This window comes from Spermophilus citellus (assembly GCF_964194105.1).
Source record: "Spermophilus citellus genome assembly, chromosome: X".
Classification (NCBI taxonomy): domain Eukaryota; kingdom Metazoa; phylum Chordata; class Mammalia; order Rodentia; family Sciuridae; genus Spermophilus; species Spermophilus citellus.
In genome coordinates this window covers 115,400,920-115,424,910 of record NC_138190.1, presented here as the reverse complement: position 1 = coordinate 115,424,910, position 23,991 = coordinate 115,400,920, and the positions used below count along the sequence as shown (strand labels likewise).

General features: G+C 34.0%; 1 protein-coding gene across 2 annotated transcripts in view; it reads left to right on the top strand.

Moving 5' to 3' along the window:
* The window catches only part of KLHL13 (kelch like family member 13), a 197,231-nt gene that overhangs the window by 66,072 nt on the left and 107,168 nt on the right, over positions 1–23,991 (top strand). For both annotated transcript variants that reach the window (XM_081277136.1, XM_081277133.1), the window contains exon 2: positions 9,059–9,132. In XM_081277136.1, the coding sequence (XP_081133262.1) occupies positions 9,083–9,132 (50 nt within the window). In that variant the 5' untranslated portion in view covers positions 9,059–9,082. The remainder of the gene's footprint in view (positions 1–9,058; positions 9,133–23,991) is intronic.

The following is a 23,991-nucleotide window of genomic DNA, read 5'->3' as shown; positions in this document are numbered from 1 at the left end:
CTGAACAGTTAGTCTTCTGTGCTGGACGTAGACGAAAAGTGTAGGGAAAAATCACCACCCAGCGCAACAGTCAGTGTTCTGCTGTTTTAGGTAAGACTGCCTCAGTGCCACAGGTGGTAGGGAAACGTAAGCTAAATGACTCTATAACACTCTGTGACATTAAAAAATATCAACATTTGTCTAATGAACCCCTAAGAACACAATTCTGTTTCTTAAACTTCTGATTGTGTAATTTCAAGATGGTTTTGAATTTTTAGTGGTGCTGCTATATATAACTTGACTCAGAGGAGTGCAATTATGTGCAATTTTTCTGGATTTTGCAGTTTTTCGATTTTTGTAGTGCTTAGCATTTTCAATAATCCTTTCTGTCAGCTTGCTTTTCTTATCACAGTACTTATCAAAATTTTACTTGAAGACAGACTATAATAGAAACCCTAAAATTTCCTTTATATAATATCAGTTTGGTTTATAAGCAGGGCTTACCTTATGTGGTATGAAATAGGTTACTGATATCACAAACCTCATTACTTTTAAAGCTATTGGTTCTTATAGAAGGAAAGAGTGATACAGTAAGTTTTAATTAAATGTTAAATCATAAACTGGAACCTCTATTTGAAATATTATCTGTATGATAGGTGCTTGACAAATATTAGATTGGTGAATTACTGAAATCCTCATGAGCAAAATTACTTGAACTTATGCAAGATATCTAACTATCAGAAGCAGTTTTGTCAGTTTTATTTCTGGTGAGCTAAGTAGAATATTTTGAGGGTGAAACTGCAATTAGGTCTTTGTCAGTTGTGTGCTCTGAGTAATGATTAATTTCCCTTTTATTCATGAGGATATCATGTCCAGGGAGAAGTGTGTCTTTTTAATTATAATGCTTCCAGGTTATACTTTAGTCATGTATTTTTTTTTTCATTGAAAACTCTTTTTAAAATATGCTGGCCTTTAGGTATCATGTTTTGTCTGCTTACCTACATAATCCCTATTTTAGGGTAGAGAGATTGTTTCTACTTTTAATTTCTTTTTAAATAAAATATTTTAGCGCGCTCGCCTGGCATGCATGTGGCCCGGGTTCGATCCTCAGCACCACATACAAACAAAGATGTTGTGTCCGCCCAAAACTAAAAAATAAATATTAAAAAAATTTCTATCTCTCTCTCTCTATCCTTCTCTCTCTCTCTCACTCTCTCTTAAAAAAATTAAAAAAAAATAAAATATGTTAAGCACACAGCAGAGTACAGTAGCCACCATTTGGCCATGTAGAACTTTTATCTTTTTGCCATTTTTGTTTCAGATCCTTAACAAAAAAGGATACAGGTGAGGCAACCTTCACAATTGAATTCTTCTCCCTTCTTTCTTGAGGCTACTACTATCCCAAACTTATTGTTTATCATTCTCATGGCTCTCTTTTTATTTATTTTTAATTTGTTCTTTTTAGATATAGTTTTTCGACAGTTTGAAATGCACATACACATATGCAATGCACATATGTGTGTATGGAGGGGAAAATGAGGATTGTTGGAGAGAGGGAGGATTATGTGCTTTTGAAATGTATGTAAATGCTATTGTACTTTTTAGTTTACATTTTATTTAGTGTCATGATTTTTAAATATACTTGTTCCATATCTCCCCTTATGAAACAATTAAAATGTTAATTACATCCACCTTATATCTCATTTCAACTATCATCCATTTCTCTGTTCTTTATAAAAGAAAGCTTCTTTTTACATTGTAAAAATTTTTAATTTGTTATTATATGTGATAATAGAATTTTTTGACATATCTTACATAAATGGAGTATAACTTCCCATTTTTGTTGTTGTACATGATATGGAGTTATATCGGTTGCATATTCATATATGAATATAAGAAAGTTATGTCCAATTCATTCTATTGTCTTTCCCATTCCCATCCCCCTCCCTTCCCCTCACTCCCCCATCCAATCCAGTGAACCTTCACCTCCTACTCCTGCCTATTGTGAGTCAGCATCTGCATATCAGAAATAATATTCAGCCTTTGTTTCTTTGGGATTGGCTTATTTCACTTAGCATGATAATCTCTAGTTCCATCCATTTACCAGCAAATGCCATACTTTCATTCTTTTTTTTTTTTTTTTTTTTTGGTGGTGCTGGGGATTGAACCCAGTGCAAGGCAAACACTCTACCAACTGAGCTATATTCCTAGCCCCATAATTTCATTCTTAAAAGAAAGCTTCTTGTTAAGAGTTGTATGTAGTTTCTTTCCTTTTCTCTCATTCATTCTTTTTTTTTTAATATTTATTTTTTTTTTAGTTTTTCAGCGGACACAACATCTTTGTTTGTATGTGGTGCTGAGGATCGAACCCGGGACACACGCATGCCAGGCGAGCGTGCTACCGCTTGAGCCACATCCCCAGCTCCCCTCTCATTCATTCTTGGACCAACCTTAGTCATCCTTCTTCTTTGTCATTCCACATAACCCACTTTTTTTAAAAAAATTAATTTGTTCTAATTAGTTATACGTGACAGTAGAATGCATTTTGACACATTGTACTTTTAACAAGATCTATAGTGGTCCCTATATAACCAAAGTGAATTGTCATTTCTCAATTCTTAATCTCTCAGCACCATCGAACACACTCATTTACTCCTTTCTTTTTTTATATTAACTTTATTTTATTTATTTTATTTTTATGTGGTGCTGAGAATCGAACCCAGTGCCTCACACATGCTATGCAACTCATTTATGCCTTTCTTCATATAACACTTTATTTTGTCTTCTAGGATACCATACCTTCTTAAGTTTTCTCTTTCATGGCCACTCCTTATTTCTTCTGCCATATCCTCTTTCTTTTATTAATTTCAAAATAATTTGTATAGAAAATATACAATGAAAAGTACACATTTTCCCCTAACCCATATTCCTCTCAGAAATAAAAGATATAAACAGACTTTGTGTGTATGTGTGTGTCTGTTTGTATGTATTTCATAGATGAATACAGTGCTTTCATTTAGATAGGATTTATTTATTTCAAAATTATTTGTATTTCATTTATGTGCTTCTTGTTTATATTATGTGCTCACTTTTATTGTTTTTACTAATTAATTTGTGTGTAAATTAAAAGTATTAGCCCTTTGTTTATCATGTATATTGTGAACATTATTTCCTAGTTTATCAATTTCTTTTGGATTTTGATATATTTGAAGTATAGACATTTAGATTTTCTGTAATTAGATTTCTGGTTTTGGAGTGCTGGTTAGCCTTCTCTACAGGATAATTATAAAAAATTCATTTGAGTTTTCTTTGGGTATTATTTTAGATTCATATTTTTGACCTTTAAGTAAAAAATCCTTTAGGAATTTGTTTTAAGGTGAGAAGGAAAGTAATATACAACCTTATGCCTTTAAAAATAAAAAAAAATCCTTTTTAAAAAACCAAACAAACAACAAAGCAAAGGTTATCCAGTTGTCCCCCAATAATTTATTTAATCATTTTTTTTCCTTTAGTCATTTGAACGTCCATACTTACCATAAAATTTTTGTATTTGAGTTTCTCACAAGATCTTGAAAAAATTTGATTTATTTTTTTAAAACACTATATTGTGATTCCTCCTTATTGATACTGAAACTACTCTTTTAAAAAGGTCACTACTCATTTATAATTGTCAAGTCAAGTAGCTGTACCTTACCTGGTCTCAGCTAAACTTGAAACTGTTGGATAATTTTAAACTACTCTTCTTTAGCTTTTTATTTATTTATTTATTTATTAATTAATTAAATACACAACAGTGGAATGCATTACAATCCTTATTACACATATAGAGCACAATTTTTCATATCTCTGTATATAAAGTATGTTCATGCCAACTTATGCCATTATACATGTACTCTTTTTTTTTTTGCATTACAATTCTTAGTACACATATATACCAAGATTTTTCATCTCTCTGTATGTAAATAAGGAATGTTGGCCCCAAATTCAAATTTTCATACATGTATTTTGTATGATGACCATCACATTCCACCATCCTTGCTAATCCCCTTCCCCCTCCCTTTCCCTCCCACTCCTCTTCCCTATCTAGAATTAGGAGGATTAGATTAATTCTTAGCTTTTATCTCATAATTCCCTTAATTTTTTCATTACCTGTTCTCCCTATCTCTTTCTTGCTATAGTGTCTCCCTCTGTTTCATTGGAATTCTGCCTTCTCAGGGCAAAAATACTTTTGATAATACTTCCCAGTCTCATCACTTGACTGCCTAGTGTGTCCTTTGTTAGATTAAATATATCTACATCAAATTTTATTCTCCTTTCAATGTTTTTCCTTCCTCTCTATATCCTGTTATTTGATATCATCCCCATTACCTAAATAGATTTTATGATTTTATCTTTGATGTCTCCTTAACCCTGTAATATTTGTCAGTGATCTTTTAGTCAGTAAATACTAATACTCCTTTGCCTGTCCCATAGTCCTTGTCTGGGCTCTTAGCTCATGCCTTGACTCTGGAAGTAGTTTCTTAACTGGTGTTCATACTTTTCTTTCTAATCAACCCCCATATTGAGGCCAGTATGAATGTTCAAATATCTCTATCTATCTATATACTTGATCAATCTATTTAATATATAAACATATTTTATTTTTATATATTGTATACATACTATTTTATATAAATATATGCATATATTTAATAATCTGGTTTTTAAATTGGTTTAAGTTAAATCCCACTTAAATTTGTTTATATGTGTTTCCCTTCTTAATTCCATTAAAGTGAGAATAAGAAAATGGAAAAACTCATGAACACAAAAAGAACAGAAGTTGAAGCATTGAATCATGTGAAGTTCAAACTAATTTTTACTTAGAGCAAAGAAGTTACCATTTCAATATCTCATTTTACGTGAAAGTGTAAGAAAGGCCAACTAATTCTTGCAATAAAATTCTTAATATCTCAAAACTTGGAGTCACCAACTCTGGGAAATAGGAATATGTCATGAGTTTGAAACATGGTTTATTTGTTAGAAGTCTTCATAGTAAGTGGCTGGAGTCCCATGTCCTACCACCCCATATCCTACAGTTCAGGAGACTAGAAGTTTTGCTATCTGGAAAGTTTCAGAGTGACAGCCCAAGTCTTAGAGATCCAGGTGCAGCAGGGGTATTAGTTGAAACAAGGAAATTGCATAGGTCTGTTGTAGGGATCCAGTTTGATATGACTACATCCATCTTGGTTGTAATTGCCATTTTGCATGCTAAGTGACCCAGACATGCATCCCAAGCCCTATAGGACAAAAGGAGTTATTAAGATTGTTAGCTAAGTGAGTTGTGCTAGCCACTGATGCTGGGAGTATTTCATAACTGATGTTGAACATGTTAATAGTTTTTGAGGAAGGCCAGATGCATTCCAGTTGGGTATGGCTCACCTTTGTCTAGCTTAGCATATAAACTAACCCCCTTCCACCTACCTTGAGGTATGGGAATACAAATGCCTTGCTGCTGCCTAAGACATGCTTCTGTCTATAAGTTTCCAAAAATTGCACCTGGTGCAATCCTGCCTATTTCTTACGTTTTATGCCAACTCTGTTTTTGGTGGCCCATTCTCATATGTTGGAATTTTTTTCCCCAAACATCTATTTTGTGCTACTATAACAGAATACCTGAGACTGGCAAATTTATAAAGAAAGAAGTTCATTCTTCCTAGTTCATTCAGTAGGCAGAAGGACCAAGATCAAGGGGCCAGCATCTGATAAGGGCATTTTTGCTGCATCATCCTTTGGTGGAAGGTGGAGTGGAGGGGGAGGGGGAGGGGGAAGAGGGAGGGAGGGAGAGAGAGGGAGGGAGGGAGGGGGGGAGAGAATGAGAATGAATACATATGTGTAAAAGATGGACAAACTTGTCCTTTTATAAGGAACCCACTCCCACAATAATGACATTAATCCATTCATGAGGGTGGTGCCATGCCCCCTTAGGCCAAATACCTCCCATTAGACCCCAGCTTCCATCATTGCCATATTGGGGATCAAGTTTCCACCATAACACATTTAGAGAGACATAAAACATAGCAGAGATTAAGAGAAAGTTTGCATGCCTAAGTTTGGGAATATATGCTTCATGCTAGATTCAGTTAGTGAAACCGAGTATGAATTACTTAATTTTACATTATTAGATTCCTAGTAGTAATCTCGATATAGTTGGTTTTCCCCTTTTTAATGTTTCCTAAATGTGAATACTAAAGAAAATAAAAAGTTCTCACTGTGTTGTGGCTGGGGATTTGGCTCAAGCGGTAGCGCGCTCGCCTGGCATGCATGCGGCCCGGGTTCGATCCTCAGCACCACATACAAACAAAGATGTTGTGTCCGCCGAGAACTAAAAAATAAATATTAAAATTCTCTCTCTCTCTCTCTCTCTCTCTCTCTCTCTCTCTCTCTCTCTCAAGTTCTCACTGTGTCAAAATTCTCTCATCACTTAAGCCTTTTTTTAAAGATAGGAGAAAGAGAGAGAGAAAGTTTTTAATATTTATTTCTCAGTTTTCAGTGGACACAACATCTTTATTTTATTTTTTATGTGGTGCTGAGGATCGAACCCAGCGCCCCACACATGCCAGACGAGCGCATTACCACTTGAGCCATATCCCCAGTCCCAATTAAGCCTTTTTAGAAAGGGCAATCTAAGGTCAGTTAATTTCAAGATGCTTTAAAAATTTTCATTTTGTTTGGCTACCTGATTTCTTATAATAACAGGATTATAATCAGATATGATAGCTCAAATAAATATGAATTCTATATTGTCATTGCATTTGTTTCCTTTTTAGAGTTATGAAGACCCCCCAAATAAGAGTACTTTCTCTCCTTCTACTACTTTTCCTTAAAGTAAGAGCTGGAGATAATGAAGAATCCCCCTGGCTTACTTAATTATTTGAAGTCTGCATAGCTTTATAGCAAACAGTTTTATGAATGAAATCATTGCATTTAATATATTTTTATCTTACCAATAGAAGTTGATTTTATTTACAAGGAATAGTTAAGTAAAATATACATTTGCTTCCTGGTATACTTGAAACAAATAAGTTAAATATATAAAATATACTTTACCTTTGCAATGCAATTTATTGGTATTGCTGGAAAGAAATATATTTTATACAGGTCAGTTTACCAACACTCACCTGCTCTTTTCCCATAAAAACAACCACCAATTCTGTCCAGGCGAAGAAAAATAACATTATTACTCACTATTTTATGTCTTTAAGGATATAACATATTATAACTTTCTAGTCTGTATTTTGTGCATCTACTTCTAAAATTGTGGCCTCCATTTTTGGGCTTTTCAGACCTCCCCATGTCCCCCTGGTAACAAGAAAATTAGTGTTGTTTTTGTATCTACTTGGCAAATAGTTGCCTCAATTCTTTCCTGGTAACTTCTCTTGTCTAATCCAGCTTTCCAGACTCCTCAGGCCTTCTGTTTCTTTGTTTAATCTAACTTCCTCTATACTTGGTTGAATTTCCATGGATACTTGTTAATTAATGACTTTACATGAAATTTAGTCATTCTATTTAATGATGCACAATTGAGTGAATCATATATAGACTATTTTGCTTTTATAAAAGATTGTTTCTTTTTTTAACATTTTTTCCTGCTTTTATTTATCCATTGGGCATCTGCAGGCCCAATACATAGTGCTTTTAGCAAAAGCAGCTTCTAATTTAGTTATAATTGTAAGTGTCTATGTCGTTTTCTATTTCTTGTTTTTAGATATACAAGACAGTAGGGTGTATTTTGACATAGTATGTACATGGAGTATAACTCATTCCAATTTGGATCCCATTCTTGTGGTTGAACATCATGTGGAGTTTCACTAGTGGTGTATTCATATAAGAGTATAGGAAAGTTATGTCTGATCCATTCTACTGTCTTTCCTTTTCCTCACCCCCTCCCTTCCCTTCCTTACCCTTTGTCTAATTCAATGAACTTCTATTCTTCCCTTCCCCTCCATTTTTGTGTGTCAGCATCTACATATCAGGGAGAACATTCAGCCTTCGATTTCTTTGGGGTTGGTTTATTTCACTCAGTATGATAGTTTCTAGTTCCATCCATTTCCTGGCAAATGCCATAAATTCAGTTTTCTTTATGGCTGAGTAATAATCCATTGTGTATATATACCACATTTTCTTTATCCATCCATCTGTTGAAGAGCACCTAGGTTGGTTCCATATCTTAGCTATTGTGAATTGAGCTGCTGTAAACATTGATGTGGCCCTGTCTCTATAGTATGCTGATTTTAAGTCCTTTGGGTATATGCCAAAGGTGATTCCATTCTAAGTTTTCTTTTATTATTATTATTATTATTTTTATTTGTTTTAATAGTTATACATGACAGTAGACTGCACTTATATACTTTGATGTATCATACATAGATGGGATATACTTTCTAATTTTTCTGAGTATACATATTGTAGAATCACATTGGTCATACAGTCACATATATACATACAGTAATAATGTTTGTTTCATTCTACTATTTTTCTTATCCCCACATCCTTTTCCTTCCCCTCCTTTCACTTCCCTCTACCTAATCTAGGGTAACATTATTATTATTATTATTATTATTTACATTATAATTCTTAATACACATAAGTACCATGCTTTTTGTATTTCTGTTTTTATATTAAGTATGTTGACATCCAATTCAAGTCTTCATATGAATTCAAGATAGGGAAGAGGGGTGGGAGGGAAAAGGAGGGGGTAGGGGAGTAACAAGGATGGTGGAATATGATGGTCACCATTCTAAGTTTTCTAAGGAATCTTCATACTGCTTTTCATAGTGGTTGCACCAACTTGCAGTCCCACCAGCAAAGTATGAGTGAACCTTTTCCCCACATCTTCACCAATATTTACTGTTGATAATTGCCATTCTGATGGAGTGAGTTTCTTAATTTTTGTAAGATGTAATATGGGCATTAGGTACCAGAACACACATTTTGCCTTTAAATTAACCCCAAAATATACAAAAACATTAAAAATAGCAAATTTTGGAAGTTATAGTATTGACTTTCATAATAAATATTGGCTTCTTTTCCTTCTGAACAGGTCATTATCCAACTTTTAGAGGTGATGGATCATCTGCATAGAGGGGAATTGGTTGCTGCAATACTTCATAACCGGTATATTTATGGAAACAAGTTACCTTATTTATATAATGTCTGTCCTATCTATGCTCAGTGAATATTTGTTAAATACCTAGAATAGAATAAGAAGCATTTGTTGTATGAATGAATAACAGCATGATTGAGTAATAAAGAAATGGAATGAAGGGGATGTTACTATGTCTGGAGCTAATGAAAAATAGAGAATATAACTAGAAAACACAATTGGTATAAATTGTGAACCCCTAGAATACAGTCAGTGGAGATATTGATCTGAACTTTCAGTTTTAAAAGCATATCTGTGAATAACTACAGGTATCTATAACTTAAGAAAAGTCTCCACAACCTATTTTAAAATAGGATTGTCCTGTGATTGCATGTACATTTCTGTTACTAAAAATCCAGTTAAATGCGTCTCATGGAATTCCTGAGACATTTAGAACTTCCTACATCAATTTAAAATTTTAAATTCATGGTTTAAAGAAACATAAACATTGAGAAAAAATGTTAAATATCTACCTTTTAAAATTATTTCTTCACATTTGTTTCTTCTTTTTTATTGGATTATTTATATTTATCTTGTTAATTTGTCTAGTATATTCTTTAAAAAAACTATAACCTTGTTTTTCAGAAGTAAAGGAATTTCTCTTATTCTTGATAATTGATTGTACAGTTTGGATGAGCTATTTAAAATAGTATGTTTGAATTGTTTGTGTTCCGGCTCTGCTGCTTATGAGCAATGTAGGCTTCAGGAATTTTTTTTAAATACCTTTATTTTATTTGTTTTTATTTTTATGTGGTGCCAGGGATTGAACCCAGTGCCTCATGCATGCTGGGCAAGAGCTCTACCGCTGAGCCACAACCCCAGCCCCAGGAAGTTTCTTAATGTTCTGTACCTCAAATTTCTCATCTTTGAAATGGGGTCAAAAATAGTACCTATACTGCAAGAATGTTGTGAAAATTAAATAAGTGTAACTTTGGGTTTGTGTGTATGTGTGTGTGTGTGTGTTTGTGTAGAGAGTGTATGAGGGAGTGATATATAAGTGCTAGTATTATTGAAATGTAAATATGGGATTTAAATTATGTAAAAATATTGTTTATTCATATACCACATAATGCCATTTCCATCAACAGACTGCATATACAACAGAAGTTTCATAGAATTATAACGGAGCTAAAAATTCTTATTGTCTAATGATGTAGCCATCCTAACATTATAGAACAATTCATTGCTTACCGATTGTTCTGCCTGTTGTATAAAAGTACAACACATACACCAGGCACGGTAGCACATGTCTATAATCCCAGTGGCTTGGGAGGCTGAGGCAGGAGGATCAAAAGTTCAAAGCCAGCCTCAGCAAAAGCGAGGCACTAAGAAATTCAGTGAGACCCTGGCTTTAAATAAATACAAAATAGGGCTAGGGATGTGGCTCAGTGGTTGAGTGCCCCTGCATTCTATCCCCAGTACCCTCCCCCCCAAAACAGTACAGCACAATTATGCATGGAATAAGGTACTTGATAATTATAGTAAATGACAAATTTACTGGTTTATGAATGTACTGTACTTATTAGTTTGAAGTGCACTACTTCTCATATTTAAAGTGTACTATAAAATAGTATGTTGTTATGCTGTCAGCCGACTCACACATAATCTGTTTACCATGACTCTTGATTGCATCAAGAGGCTATGTCAAATGATTGACTTATAGCAGCTAGTTTTGTGTAAATACAAACTATGTTGTGAATACAATGACAAAATCACCCAGTGATGCATTTCACAGAATATATCTCCATCATTAAGTGATGTGTGACTGTGTTTGTGTTTCTGAATTGTGAGGTACTTTAAATGCAGGTGTATTATAAAAGAAAGATAAGATGGGAAAGGTTGAGATAGGAATGTAGCATAAATAAGGTCACTGTTATCTGGCAGATACCACAGAATGCATTTTTATGTAATAATCACATTAAAGAAATATATAAAAGGTACTTGTTTGTTGAAGTGGTAATATCATCTGAGCAAAGGTGGGATACTGAGCTTTGTAGGAGCTGTAAGATAGACTTTCTCAAAGATACAGAAAATAAAATCATAACAGGGATGATGTGTGACCATGTTGGGTAAAAAGATAAAGGAGGAGTAGATGAGGAGATATTGATTTCATTGCTGCATGTGTCAGTAGTACATTCTTTCTTTTGTTGTGTAATATTCCATTTTAAAATGTACCACAACTTAACCCATTTTCCTGTTGATCAATTATTTATGTTACATCTAGTATTTGGAAATTATAAATGAAACCATTATTAACATTCTTGTATAGTCTTCTTTTTTTGGCATATGCACATACGCACTCATTTTCTTTAGCTATATACCAGGAGTGGAATTGTTGGTACCTAGGGTAGACATTTACATATGTTACCAATTCTTGCTATTGTTATTCTCATTTAAATTTTAGCCATTATCAGAGTGTGTAGTGGTTACTCATAGTTTTTACTCTGCATTTTTCTCATATGTAATAACATGAGTGTATTTTTATGTTTATTAGGTATTTGGACTCTTTTAGAAGCTTATGTTCAATTCTTCCTTGAATCTGCTTTTCCTTTTAAATTTGTTTTTATTTTTTATTATTATTAGAGCTTTATGGTTATATATAGTATTGGGTTCATCCTGAAAAAGTCATACTTGCATGGAAATTGATTTGAGTTCATGATTCCCCCCTTTCCCCTCCTGTCCTCCCTCCCCTTTCCCATTCTCCTTCTACTCTACTAGACTTCCTTTTATTTATCTATTAATTTGTATTTGACTGGTTAATCAAAATGCAATGATCAAGAGTATGAACAACAATAAATGCTGGAGAGTCCGAAGGCAGAAAGGAACATCTGTACATTGCTGGTGGGACTACAGACCAATATAAGCACTCAGGAAAGCAGTAGGGAGATCCCTAAAATACCAGGGATGGAACCACCATCCTATCCCATTCCTCAGTATATGTCCAAAAGATCTAAAATTGGCATACTACAATTCTTTTACCCATTTGAAAATGGGTGGTTGTTTTATTTTGATTTTTTAAAAGATTTCAACTTATCCTGGATATTTAGGTGTATACTATGAGTATTCTTTCAATCTGTGGGCTTGCTCTCCCATTTTTTAAAATTTGTATCTTTTGATGAGCAGCAGTTTTTTTCTTTGAAGTTCAATTGTAAAAGTTTTTCTTTTATAGTAGTGCTTTTTGCATCTTGCCCAATAAATCATTGTTCTTTCAAATTTCAGGCTTTCTTTAGAAAGTTTTATGTTAGAAAGCCTTCATATTATAATTGCTTTCTTGATCAAAACAAAACAAAACAAATCCCAAAACAAAAACAAAGCAGAAACAAAAACAAATAATGAATTTTTAGCCTAGATTTAACATAGAGTCTGACTAAATAATTAGACAATTTTATAAAAGGAAAGTGTCTTTATACCTTTGAATTCTAAGTTAGGACCTTTGTAGATGGCAAGGTAATTGAATGGTATACGTGAGCTAAGCCTGGTGAGATACAGGGAACTAGTCTTATAATTCTCAGTTTTTAACACAGTGACTTGATTTCAGTCTTTTATGGCCTTTCTTATCATAAATAAGATCCCATTTGAAATAACAGATCATTCTGATTACAAATACCTTCGAAAGAAAGAGATGATTCTGATTATAAATAACTGGATCCAGAACACTAAAAAGTGATGGGTACCCATCTAGTTTTATGATGCTGCATAATTTAGACATCAAAATCTGAGAAAAATATGACTTGTATGCATATATAATTTATGGGTCGATTTTAAATTCTAAATAAAATAAAACTAATAAATTTGGGAATATGAAAAAATAACCCTTTCTGAATAAGACCATTTTATTTCAGCATGGGAATGGTACAATATGAAGGTTATTCCTAAGATGTATTATATTAAGAGATCTCATAAGAAAGTGCTAAAATAAATGCTGAAGTGTTTGAAAAGTTAATGAATATTTTAAGAGTAAAAAATAACTCGTATTTAATGATAGAAACTTACCAGCAGTCCAGCACTAGCAGTGGTAAAATTTAAGAGTTGTTCCTTAAGTAACAATAGAACAAGTATGCTCACAATCACCAGTATTTAGTGTGTGTGTGTGTGTGTGTGTGTGTGTGTGTGTGTGTGTATATATATAAATAAATTATGGCCAATATTGATATAAAAAACAAATTATCAATATTTAGATGATAAATGGCACTGAGAAAACTGGATATCCACATATAAAAGAATAAAACTGAAAAAAAACTGAAAAAAAACAATAAAACTGGACCCTTAATTCATACACAAAAATAAATTAAAAATGAATTAAATGCTTTAAATGTACTTAAGATCTAAAAGAATAAAACACCTAGAAGAAAATGTAGGTGAAAAACTCTTTGATATTGACCCTGGCAGTGATTTGAATACCACATCAAAAGTTCAGGCAGCAGAAGCAAAAATTAAGAATTTGGACCCACATAAGAAACTTCTGGATAGCTGTGGTGGCTCATGTCAGTAGTTCTAGCTACCTGTGAGGCTGAGGCAAGATGGTCACAAGTTCAGGGCCAGCCTGGGTGAATTAGTGAGGCCCTGTCTCGAAATAAAATTTATTAAAGCCTTAGGATATAGCTTGCCTTTAGAGTATTTGCACAGCATGTGTGAGGCCCTGTGGGAGAAAATATTAGCAAACTATAAATATGATAAAGGTTAATATCTAAAAAATAAGGAACTCACAAAACTTACTAAAAAACACATAGTTTAAAAATGGATAAAAGGAACTAAGTAGATATTTTTTCTGAAGATGACATTCAACTGGCCAACATGAAAAGTTGGTCAGCATCACTAATCATCAGAAAAATGCAAATTAAAACCAATATCACATCACACCTGTTACAATGGCTATTATTAGAAAGAAAAAAGGTAACAACTTCTGGCAAGGATATAAATATAAGGTGACCCTTGTACACTGCTGGTGGGTATGGACTTTAGTACAGCCATTGTAGAAAACAGTATGGCACTTCCTCAAAAAACTAATATAGGATTATCATGATTCAGCTATCCCTCTGTTGGGTATATGTCCAAAGAAAATGAAATCAACACCTTTTGAGAAATATTTGTGCCCATGTTCATTTCTGCGTTACTCACAATAGCCAAGATTTGGGAACAAATTTTAATGGACAAATGGATAAAGGAATTAATATCTATTCTTAAAAAAAAAAGGGATACTGCTGTTTGCAACAACATGGAAGAACTTGGAAGGCTTTATGCTAAATGAAAAAGTACTGTATGAAAGAAAAAATACTGTGTATAGTCACTTACATATACTTTATGCTAAATGAGAAAGTACTGTATCAAGGAAAAGTACTATATGATCTCACTTATGTACAATCTCAAAAAAAGGCAAAATTGAAACAGGGTAGTGTGGGAGACCAACCTTGCATGTGACTGGGTCACACTCGCCGGCTGGGTGCTGAGGTGCTCGATCACAGAAATGTGGTCGGTGTCTCGTGCATGGGTGTGTCTTGCTACAGCCCCATGGGTGAAGCTAAGCTCACCTGTTCCTTTGTATATAACCCCTTGCCCTGTTTAGGATAGAATCTTCCATGGAAGTGCCTTGTGTGTGTCCCCTTCTCTTACTATGCCCTTGGGTGTGGCCTACCCAGGTGTCAGTCAACCTGCTGACAGTGGACATCATGAAGATACTCAGCCCCCTGAAACCTGACCCCTTGCCTCATTTGAATAGCTTCTCCTCAATAAAAGGGGTCAGCGCGTGCTCTCTCTCTCTCTCTCTTTTTCTTCGGACCCTTAAGGTCAGAGGAGCTGTCACAGCGACCCCAAAGAAAAAGGTATTTGTGTCTCTTGTGTGGTTATTTTGTGCAGCCCAGTTAGCCCAGTTTAACTGGAGTGACCCCTGAGCCTTTTAGTCGCGAGAACAGAAACCCGGCAATGGATAGAAAGATGGTTCCAAAGATGGGTAGTGGGAAGAAATGGGTTGAAGTAGATCATAGGGTATAAACTTAGAGTTAGGTATGATGAATAAGTCTAGATATATGAAATATAGCATAAGGACACCAGTTAGTAATATCATATTATTTATTAAAAATTGCTAGGAGAGGAAGTTTTAGGTACTTTTATGAATATGCAAAAAGGCACCTTATGAAATGTGATGGATATATCAATTCACTTGACATTAGGAATATTTTCACCATGTTTATCTGTATCAAAATATTATGCTTTGTTAACTTAAATATATGCAATGAAAAACAGATGCATAAAAATATGAGATAGGCTCATATACCTATAAATGCCAAATCTTGAAAAGACTTACTTGAGACAGTTAATAAATTGTAAAAAGTGGTTGGGTATAAATAAAATTAAAGAAAACCATCTTTTATCTGTGTCAGAAATAGCCATTTAGAAGATATAATGGAAAACAATTAAAATGGCCACAAAACATAAATATTTAGTAATAATCCCAACAACAATGTCAAGGACTTATATGAGGAAAATTTTGAAATTCCAGCCAGAAATAGCACAGAAGATATTTAACAAATGGAGAAATACAACCTAGTCCTTGATTAAAAGGCTAAATATTGGGAAAAGAGAAATTCTCTTCAAATTATTCTATAAATTTAACAAAAATTGAATTGTATCCCATTACTACTGCTTATGTCTGGCAATGTAGTGCATGTAGTAATTGTCCATTAATTATTACTGAATAAAGAATGGACTACTCAAAAAGATCATTTTTTTGTTTACAATGTAATAAATATTTATTGTGTAATTGCTAGATGTTAAACATTTTCACTTTCTAAAACAACAAAACTGGCTAAATCCTTATTTGTGGAATTTTGTACAAATTTGTGGAATTTGTACATTTTGTGGAAGTGTGGTCAGATAATAATAATAATAATATATATATATATATATATATATATATATATATATATATATCACAGAGAAAACTGCTTGAAAACTAATAAAGCAGGTGGAAAGATAAAGGACTAAATTGGAGATGGTAATGGAGAGGTTGTTAATGTCTATGAATCTTGGATATTTTAAATCTTGTAGTCTGCCATCCATATGTTTTACCTTATATATGGTTTCACTCCAGTGTTTTATAAAGTACAGGAGTATGTGGCTTGCTTCATTGCAAACAGTATCCTAATCTGAACGTAATCCTCATGCACCCATTATGGGTATGTATAGGAAGACACGTTGTGACAGGAGTCATTTGCTTGTGGTATTTTCTGATAACATTCCTAGATCTAAAAAGGGATTCCATAATGAAGCATTCCAGTCTTTTAAAAGTACTCTTTGTTAGATGAATCATAATACAATATATTGCTTGGTATTTGCAAAACCAGAGAAAGAGAGCCAAGCATTTTGATTGCATTTTATGCCTTTATCAAATATCATGCAGTACCTTTTGTGTGAAGTGCTAGGGATATAGAAGTGAATGAAACACAACACATGATTATTTGGTCTAGTGGAGAATATAAACAAGCAATTCTGTTTATCATGTGTTAGGAAAAGAAAATATAGGGTGCTGTTGAATGTGTCTAACATAATATACTCTTCTGTCTTGGGGGGTCGTGGTAGGCTCCCTGGGTTTATGTTTTTAAAATTTTTTGTAGTTGTAGATGGACAGCATGCCTTTATTATATTTGTTTGTTTGTTTTTTTGATGCAGTGCTAAGGATCAAACCCAGTGTCTCACACGTGCTAGGCAAACACTCTGTCACTGAGCCCCAGCCCCAGCCCCTCCCTGGGTTTATTCAGGTTCTCTTTCCTTTACTCCATCCCTTTTAACCTCCACCTTATATCAAACTACTATCATTTTTGCCTGGATTCCTGTAATGATTGGCTGGCCAATTCATTCTTCTCAATAGAGTTTGCTTTTCAAAATTCAAATCTTACCATGTTGCCTCTCTGACTTTCAAACTATTCTGTAATTCTCTTAATTTTTGAGTAATGTTTGATGTTAATCTTACCTTTTACCACAGTGCATGGGGCCATGAAAAAGCAATGATATGTTCATGGAACTAATGAAAATTAGATAATTATTATTTGTAATGCTAAAGGCAAAATAAGAAGAGGCTAGAGATGAATTTGTAGAGATGGGGGAGGCCAGGTTAAAAGAGTTTGATGTGCCATTCAAAGCAGTATGGATGCTCCATAGACTTCAGGGATCTACTGAAACTTTCAAATAGGGTAGTGATGTGATTGGTCAGATTCATCTTTTAGAAATAGCACTTTGGTGGCTGTGTGAACTGTTTGGGGAATATGGGGGGAAATTAAGAAACTCAGCTATTATAGTAGTTGCAGAAAGAAATTAAGAGTCTGAATAAAGTTGATGGCAGTGATAATGAAGAATAGGAAATAGATTTGTGAAACATTTAGGAGTAATTTGAAATATTTACCAGTATTAGGAAATCAATTGGATTTTTCACACTCTAGTCAGAGGGACCTTTTAAAATTGCTAACCTAATAATGTCACCCAGATTGTCCTCTTGTTTGACTACTGAAATCCAACTTTTTCTTCAATACCCAGATCAAATTCCATGCCCCTCAATCAAACCAACCAGATGATCTGGGAGGGTCTTTTTGCTTTTGAACTTATTTAAAACGACAGTGAATTTTATTACATTTGGTTCTCCCTTGAAGTAATTTCAAGGGAGATGTTAATGCTTATGGCTTGTTAAGGGAGATCTTTCAGAGAATGACTGTGTCTAATGCATTTTGTATCATATAGTGTATAATACAGCATTTTGTGCATAGAAAGTGTTTAATAAATACTTGCAGACGTTGTAGCCTTGATCAAAAATTATTTGTTGCTATTTTATTTGGTTAGATGGTGTAGGGGCAGTTTTCATGTATTTCCCCAAATCAACTCCTACTTATAGTTAAAAAAATTTACTTTGTGTGGAAATCTTTAAAACTGTAAAATATGCTGATGGAATTTAGATTATTGAAATAAGCTCAGAGTTTTTTTCTTATTCTTTTTTTTAAAATATATTTTTAGTTATCACTGGACACAATACCTGCATTTTATTTGTATATTTTTTATGTGGTGCTGAGAATCAAACCCAGGGCCTCACATGTGAGGCAAGCACTCTACCACTAAGCCACAACCCCAGCCCCCTTTTTCTTTTTTCTTTTCTCTTTTTGGTAGCAGGGATTGAACCCAGGTGTTCTTAAATCACTGAGCCATATCCACAGCCCTTTTTATTTTTATTTTTTTCATTTTGAGACAGGGTCTTGCTAAAGTGCTGATTCTGGCCTCAAACTTGAAATCCTCCTGCCTTAGCTTTCACAGTTGCTGGAATTATAAGTGTGTACCACCATGCCCAGCTTCACTTTTTTTCCCCTTTGGAGCTTAGAATTTTAAGTGGGCATAATATATAATTGTTTCTTAGTAGTGTATGATGTCAAGGGAATACAGGGGTGGGAATCAAGTTATTTGATATTTAAAAATATTGAGCCTTTTTTCCAGGTGCAATGGCTCACACCTGTAATCCCAGCAGCATGGGAGGCTGAGACATAAGGATCACAAATTCAAGGCCAGCCTCAGAAACTTAGTGAGGCCCTAAGCAACTTACTAAGATATTGTCTGAAAATTAAAAAAAAACAAAGGACTGGGGATCAGGGATATGGCTCAGTGTTTAAGCGCCCCTGGATTCAATCATATATATGAGAGAGAGAGAGAGAGAGAAAGCATATCTTTTATTCTCAGTGTCCTCACTTGTAAACTGTGAGGGAAGCTCTCATTCTTTTTTAAATTTAAAAAATTTAGAATTATATCTTTAAGTATAAGAACACAGTAGGTTGCTAAATAAACACTTATTACACTAACTTGATAGGAAATGAATTTAACAAGATTGTATAATTTCTGCAGTTTCTCTTGCTGTTGATTTGTAGTTTCATTCTATTTTGATGAGATAAGATGCAAAAAACTTTTCAATTTTTTGAATTTGCTAAAACTTACTTTGTATTGTAATACTGGGAAAATTCCATGTACTGGTTAAAATAATGTGGATTATACAGTGTCAGACTGAATATTCTGTACATGCCTGTTAAATTCATTTCATCTGTAATTTAAATAACTTTTATGGATTTTGTGTGTGGGTTATATATTTATTAAGAGAGTATGGTTTTGAAGTCATTCACTATTCTTGTATTTGGGCCTATATCTCCCTTTATGTCTAATAGTATTTGTTTGCTAAAATTGAGTGTTCTGATGTCAGTGCATACATATTTGTAATTGTTATATCTTCTTGATATCTTATTCTCTTGATCAATGTATAATGAACTTGAAATTCTTTGTCTCTGCTAACTGATTTTGTTTTAAAGTATATTTTTGTATGTAAGTATAGCTATTCCTGTTTGCTTTCTGATTTTACTTGTTTGTTTGAGATATCATTTTATATCCTTTCTATTTCAATCTGTGTTTGTCTTTCTTTATATGTTTCATATAGGCAGCATATTGTTGGGTCTTTTTTTTTTTTTACTGTATTCATGCAGTCCGCATCTTTTAATTGGATAATTTAGACTATTTACATTCATGTTTATTATTGAAAGGTTTTTTTTTTCTTGTTCCTATTATTTTGTTGTTTTTCTTATGGTTCTTTTGGATATTTTATGTTTATTTCTTCTTCTCTTATTCATTCTAGAAATTTGATGGTTTATTGTGTTGATAATATTTGACTCTTTCCTACTTCTCATCTGTGTTTATATTCTTCTATTCGGGTATATTCTTTCCCATACTCTCATGATTGTTTATCTTTTCTTTTCTTCTTAGTGTTGGATTCCTAAATTGTCTTCTGGTCTAGTGTCCATGAATTCCCTTAGTTTATGCATATCTTGGAAAGTCTTGATTTGGATGGACAAACTTGATGGATATAGCAATCTTGTTTGTCAGGTTTTATTTTAGGACTTGAAATACTTCATTCCATGCCCTCTGGCCTTTAGAGCTTCTGTTGAGAAATCTACCAGTCACTCTGCAGCTTCTAGGTCTCTTGTCTGTTTAGACTATAGGTTTTCCTTTGCTTGTGGAGATTACTCAGACTTTCTTTTTCACCAAGGTGGTACTTTACCTCCCCCTGCCAAGATGCTAAACACTTAATACTGGGGTCTTCTGTTCCTCCTATTATAGTAATATCTAATATCTATAGATTTCACCTTATCACTGATTATTATTAAATGATCCCACTTTCTTATCACCCCTCCCACCTCAACATGCAGGTATATGCCTGTTTTGGTTCAATCTCATGAAGAAGTAGGTGAGTTCTGGGTGCCTCTGATCCACAATATTACTCATTAAGAAACATTGATTTTTCAATACATTTTCAGTGGCTTCATGCTAGTTATTTTTTGTGGTGTTTACTCTCAAAGAAAAAAAGATTCTGTCAATGATTTTATATTGAATGTACTCTTTGTCCATAATGTTCTTACTCTTGGCTTTTAAGTGGCTGACTCTTCTTGTCCAAATCTCCATTTAAATATGCTTACCTCTGGGGGCTGGGGCTGTAGCTCAGTGATGGAGCACTTGACTTACCCTTGCACATGTGAGGCACTGGGTTTAACCCTCAGCACCATATAAAAATAAATAAATAAAATAAAGGTATTGGGGCCAGGGTTGTGGCTCATTGGTAGAGTGCTTGCCTACCATGTGTAAGGCAGTGGGTTCAGTCCTCAGCGCCACATAAAAATAAAATAAATAAAATAAAGACATGATGTCCTTTTACAACTTAAAACATTTTTTTTTAAATGTGCTTGCCTCTGAGACGTTTTCTTTGACTACCCAAAGTGGCCACTTGTTTTACTCTTTACTGTCATACAACCCTGGTATAAATCTACATAAGACTTATCACTATTACTATTAGATATTTCCCTTCATTTATTATTTCCTTTTAGTAGAATAGAAGGTCTAGGAAGTCAGAGGGCTTGTCTGACTTGATTGCAGCATTAATTTTAATTTTAGCATCTACACCCATGTCTTGCACATTTTAGTTGCTAAACAAATATTTGTTGAATCAGTAGATATATGAATTAAACTTTGGCCTTCTCTAAGTAGTCTTGGACATTAATCCTACTCCATTTTCAGATTTAGTACCTACCAAAATAAGTTGTTGTATAAATTTTAATTACAGAAGAATTCCATGTTTTATTTATGTATTTGTAGGTATATATATATCTTCCCACTCCAGGAGGTAGAACTTCATCCCTCACCAAGTATGGTTTTAATGATATACTTCCAAAGAAAAGCACGTGGAATGGGACAAAGACCTTTATAGAGAAGAAACCTGATAAACACTACCTATTCGGGATAAAATAGTGTCTCCCCTCCAATGGTATCCACATCATAATTCCCAGAATCTGCATCTATGATACTGAACATGGCAAAAAGAACTTTATAGACGTGATTAAATTAAGGACTTCAAATATGAAATTATCCTGGATTTTTCAGATAAGTCCAGTCTGATCACAAGTGTCCTCATACAAGAGGCATTAGAGTCAGGGAAAGAAGATGTGAAGAAGGACCCAGAGGTTTGAGTGATGTTCTGTGAAGGTGTAGGAAGGTGCCATTAACCAAAGAATTTAGCTGGCCTCTAGAAGCTACAAAAGGCAAGGGAAAATTCACCCTATAAGCTTTGCCAACACTTGGTTTGGGACTCCTAACCTCCAAAACTGTAAGTTAATTGCTAATTTAAAGCCACTCTATAGTTATTTGTGACAGGGGCAATAAGGAATTCATATACTGATTTTTCAGAGTGTGGCACACAGGCTTCCTAACATATTCCAGGAGCTGTAACTTCTGACTTGATGTAAACACAAGAGAGAATAATGGTGGTAGAGGTCAGAAATGGGCACATAGTAGAAGGGAATAACACCCTGGCTGTTTTAAAAATTAGTACCTTTTTCAGGTCTCAGTTTCAGTGCTGGTACCCTTGTTCCTGACACTTGTATATAAGATACTTAGTAGGAGTTGAGGAAAGCAGGATCAGAGGCAAATAGCATTTTGTTTTTTAAAATTTGAACATTCATGGGGGCTGTGGTTGTGGCTCAGTGGGATAGTGCTTACCTAGCATGTGTGAGGCAGTGGGTTAAATTCTTAGCACCACATAAAAATAAATAAGTAAAATAAAGGTATAAAAAGTCACAGTTCTTTTTGAATATTCATGTGTTTGGTGCTAATAATAAACCATTTGGAAAAATTATGGAAAAGTATAATCCCATTGTTCTGAATGTACTGTTAGTATTTTGGAGCTCCCAAAAAACAAATGTTTATTCAACATGAAGATTTTCCAGTATTCTAAACATAACGTGATCAAACCCATCTAATTTTAACTCCCAGAACCTGCCTTTTCATCTATAGTCTTGGGCTTATTAAAGCATTCACTCAGTTGCCCAAGTCAGAAAATTGAACATCATCCTGACTCTTTAAAAAAGTTATATTCAGTCACCAAGTACTGTTTCTCTAATCTGCTTTCCTGCTACTTTATTCTTTTTTTTTATTTGTTCTTTTTAAATATAATTACAGTAGGGTGCATTTTGACATATTATACATAGTGGAGTATAACTTCCCATTCTTGTGGTTGTACTGGCTGTGTATTCATATATGAATATAGGAAAGTTAGACCCAGTTGATTCTACTGTCTTTCCTATTCAATCCCCCTCTCTTCCCTTCATTCCCCTTGGTCTAATCCAATGAACTTCTATTCTTCCCTCCTCCCCCTTATTATGTGTTAGCATCCATATATTGGCCTTTGGTTTTTTTGGATTCCTGCCACTTTATTCTTATTACCTCTTCTTTAGTTTAGTCCCACATAATTTGCCACCTAAATCATCATAATATCCTTTTAATCTGGCTTTTTGCCTCTGATATTAGTTCTTCACTTATTCTCCCTGAAGTTTCATCCTTATTATTGCAGCCATTGTGATCTTTCTGAAATGTAAATGTGTTCATAATTCTTCCTAATTTAGATTTCTTCAGTGACTCTCAGTGTAGCAAGGCTTCTCATATGGCTCCTCTCTACCTCACAGATCTCATTCCCTGACCAGAGCAGTGTTGCAATCTTCTCCAACACTGAAAGGCAGCATGTTCCCTCATAATTCCATTCTATTTCTGGAATGCTTTCTCTCATATTCTTGGCCTAACCAACTCCTTTTTGTCCTTCAAGATTCAGCAGAAGTATTAAGTTATTTGTGAAACTTTCACCAACATGAACCCCCTTTCCTCTTTTAAGCAGGATGAAGTATCCATTTCTTATGTCTCCCATATCATTGACTCTTGTTTCTATGTGTTGGTAGTGGTGATGGAGGTTCTAGTAGTAGTATTAGTTGTGTTGGCAGTAGTCATAGTGTTTACTTTGTTCCACTTCTAAAGCCCTCATATATATGTTAATTCATTGTATTTTCACACTAACCCTATCAAAGAGGTACTAATCATTATTCCCATTTTACTAACAAGGAAATAGAGGCACTGAGAAATTAAGGTATCCAAGCATTCACAGTTAAAAGCATGAATCCAGAGTTCAAACACAGGATGTCCAGCTCCAGAGTCCACATAGATGTCCTATCTTATTCATGGGAGACATGTCCAGTGACACCCAGTGGATACCTGAAACTGCTGATAGTACTGAACCCTATATAAACAATAGTCTATCAGTATCTATGAGGTCGTTTCAGGACCTCCCTGTGTATTGCAAAATCTATGTATGCTCAAATCCCTTATATAAATGATATATAGTATTTATATATAATGTACATCCTCGTGGATATTTCAAATCATATCTAGATTATTTATAATACCTAATACAATATAAATGCTACACAAATTGTTGTACTGTGTTATTT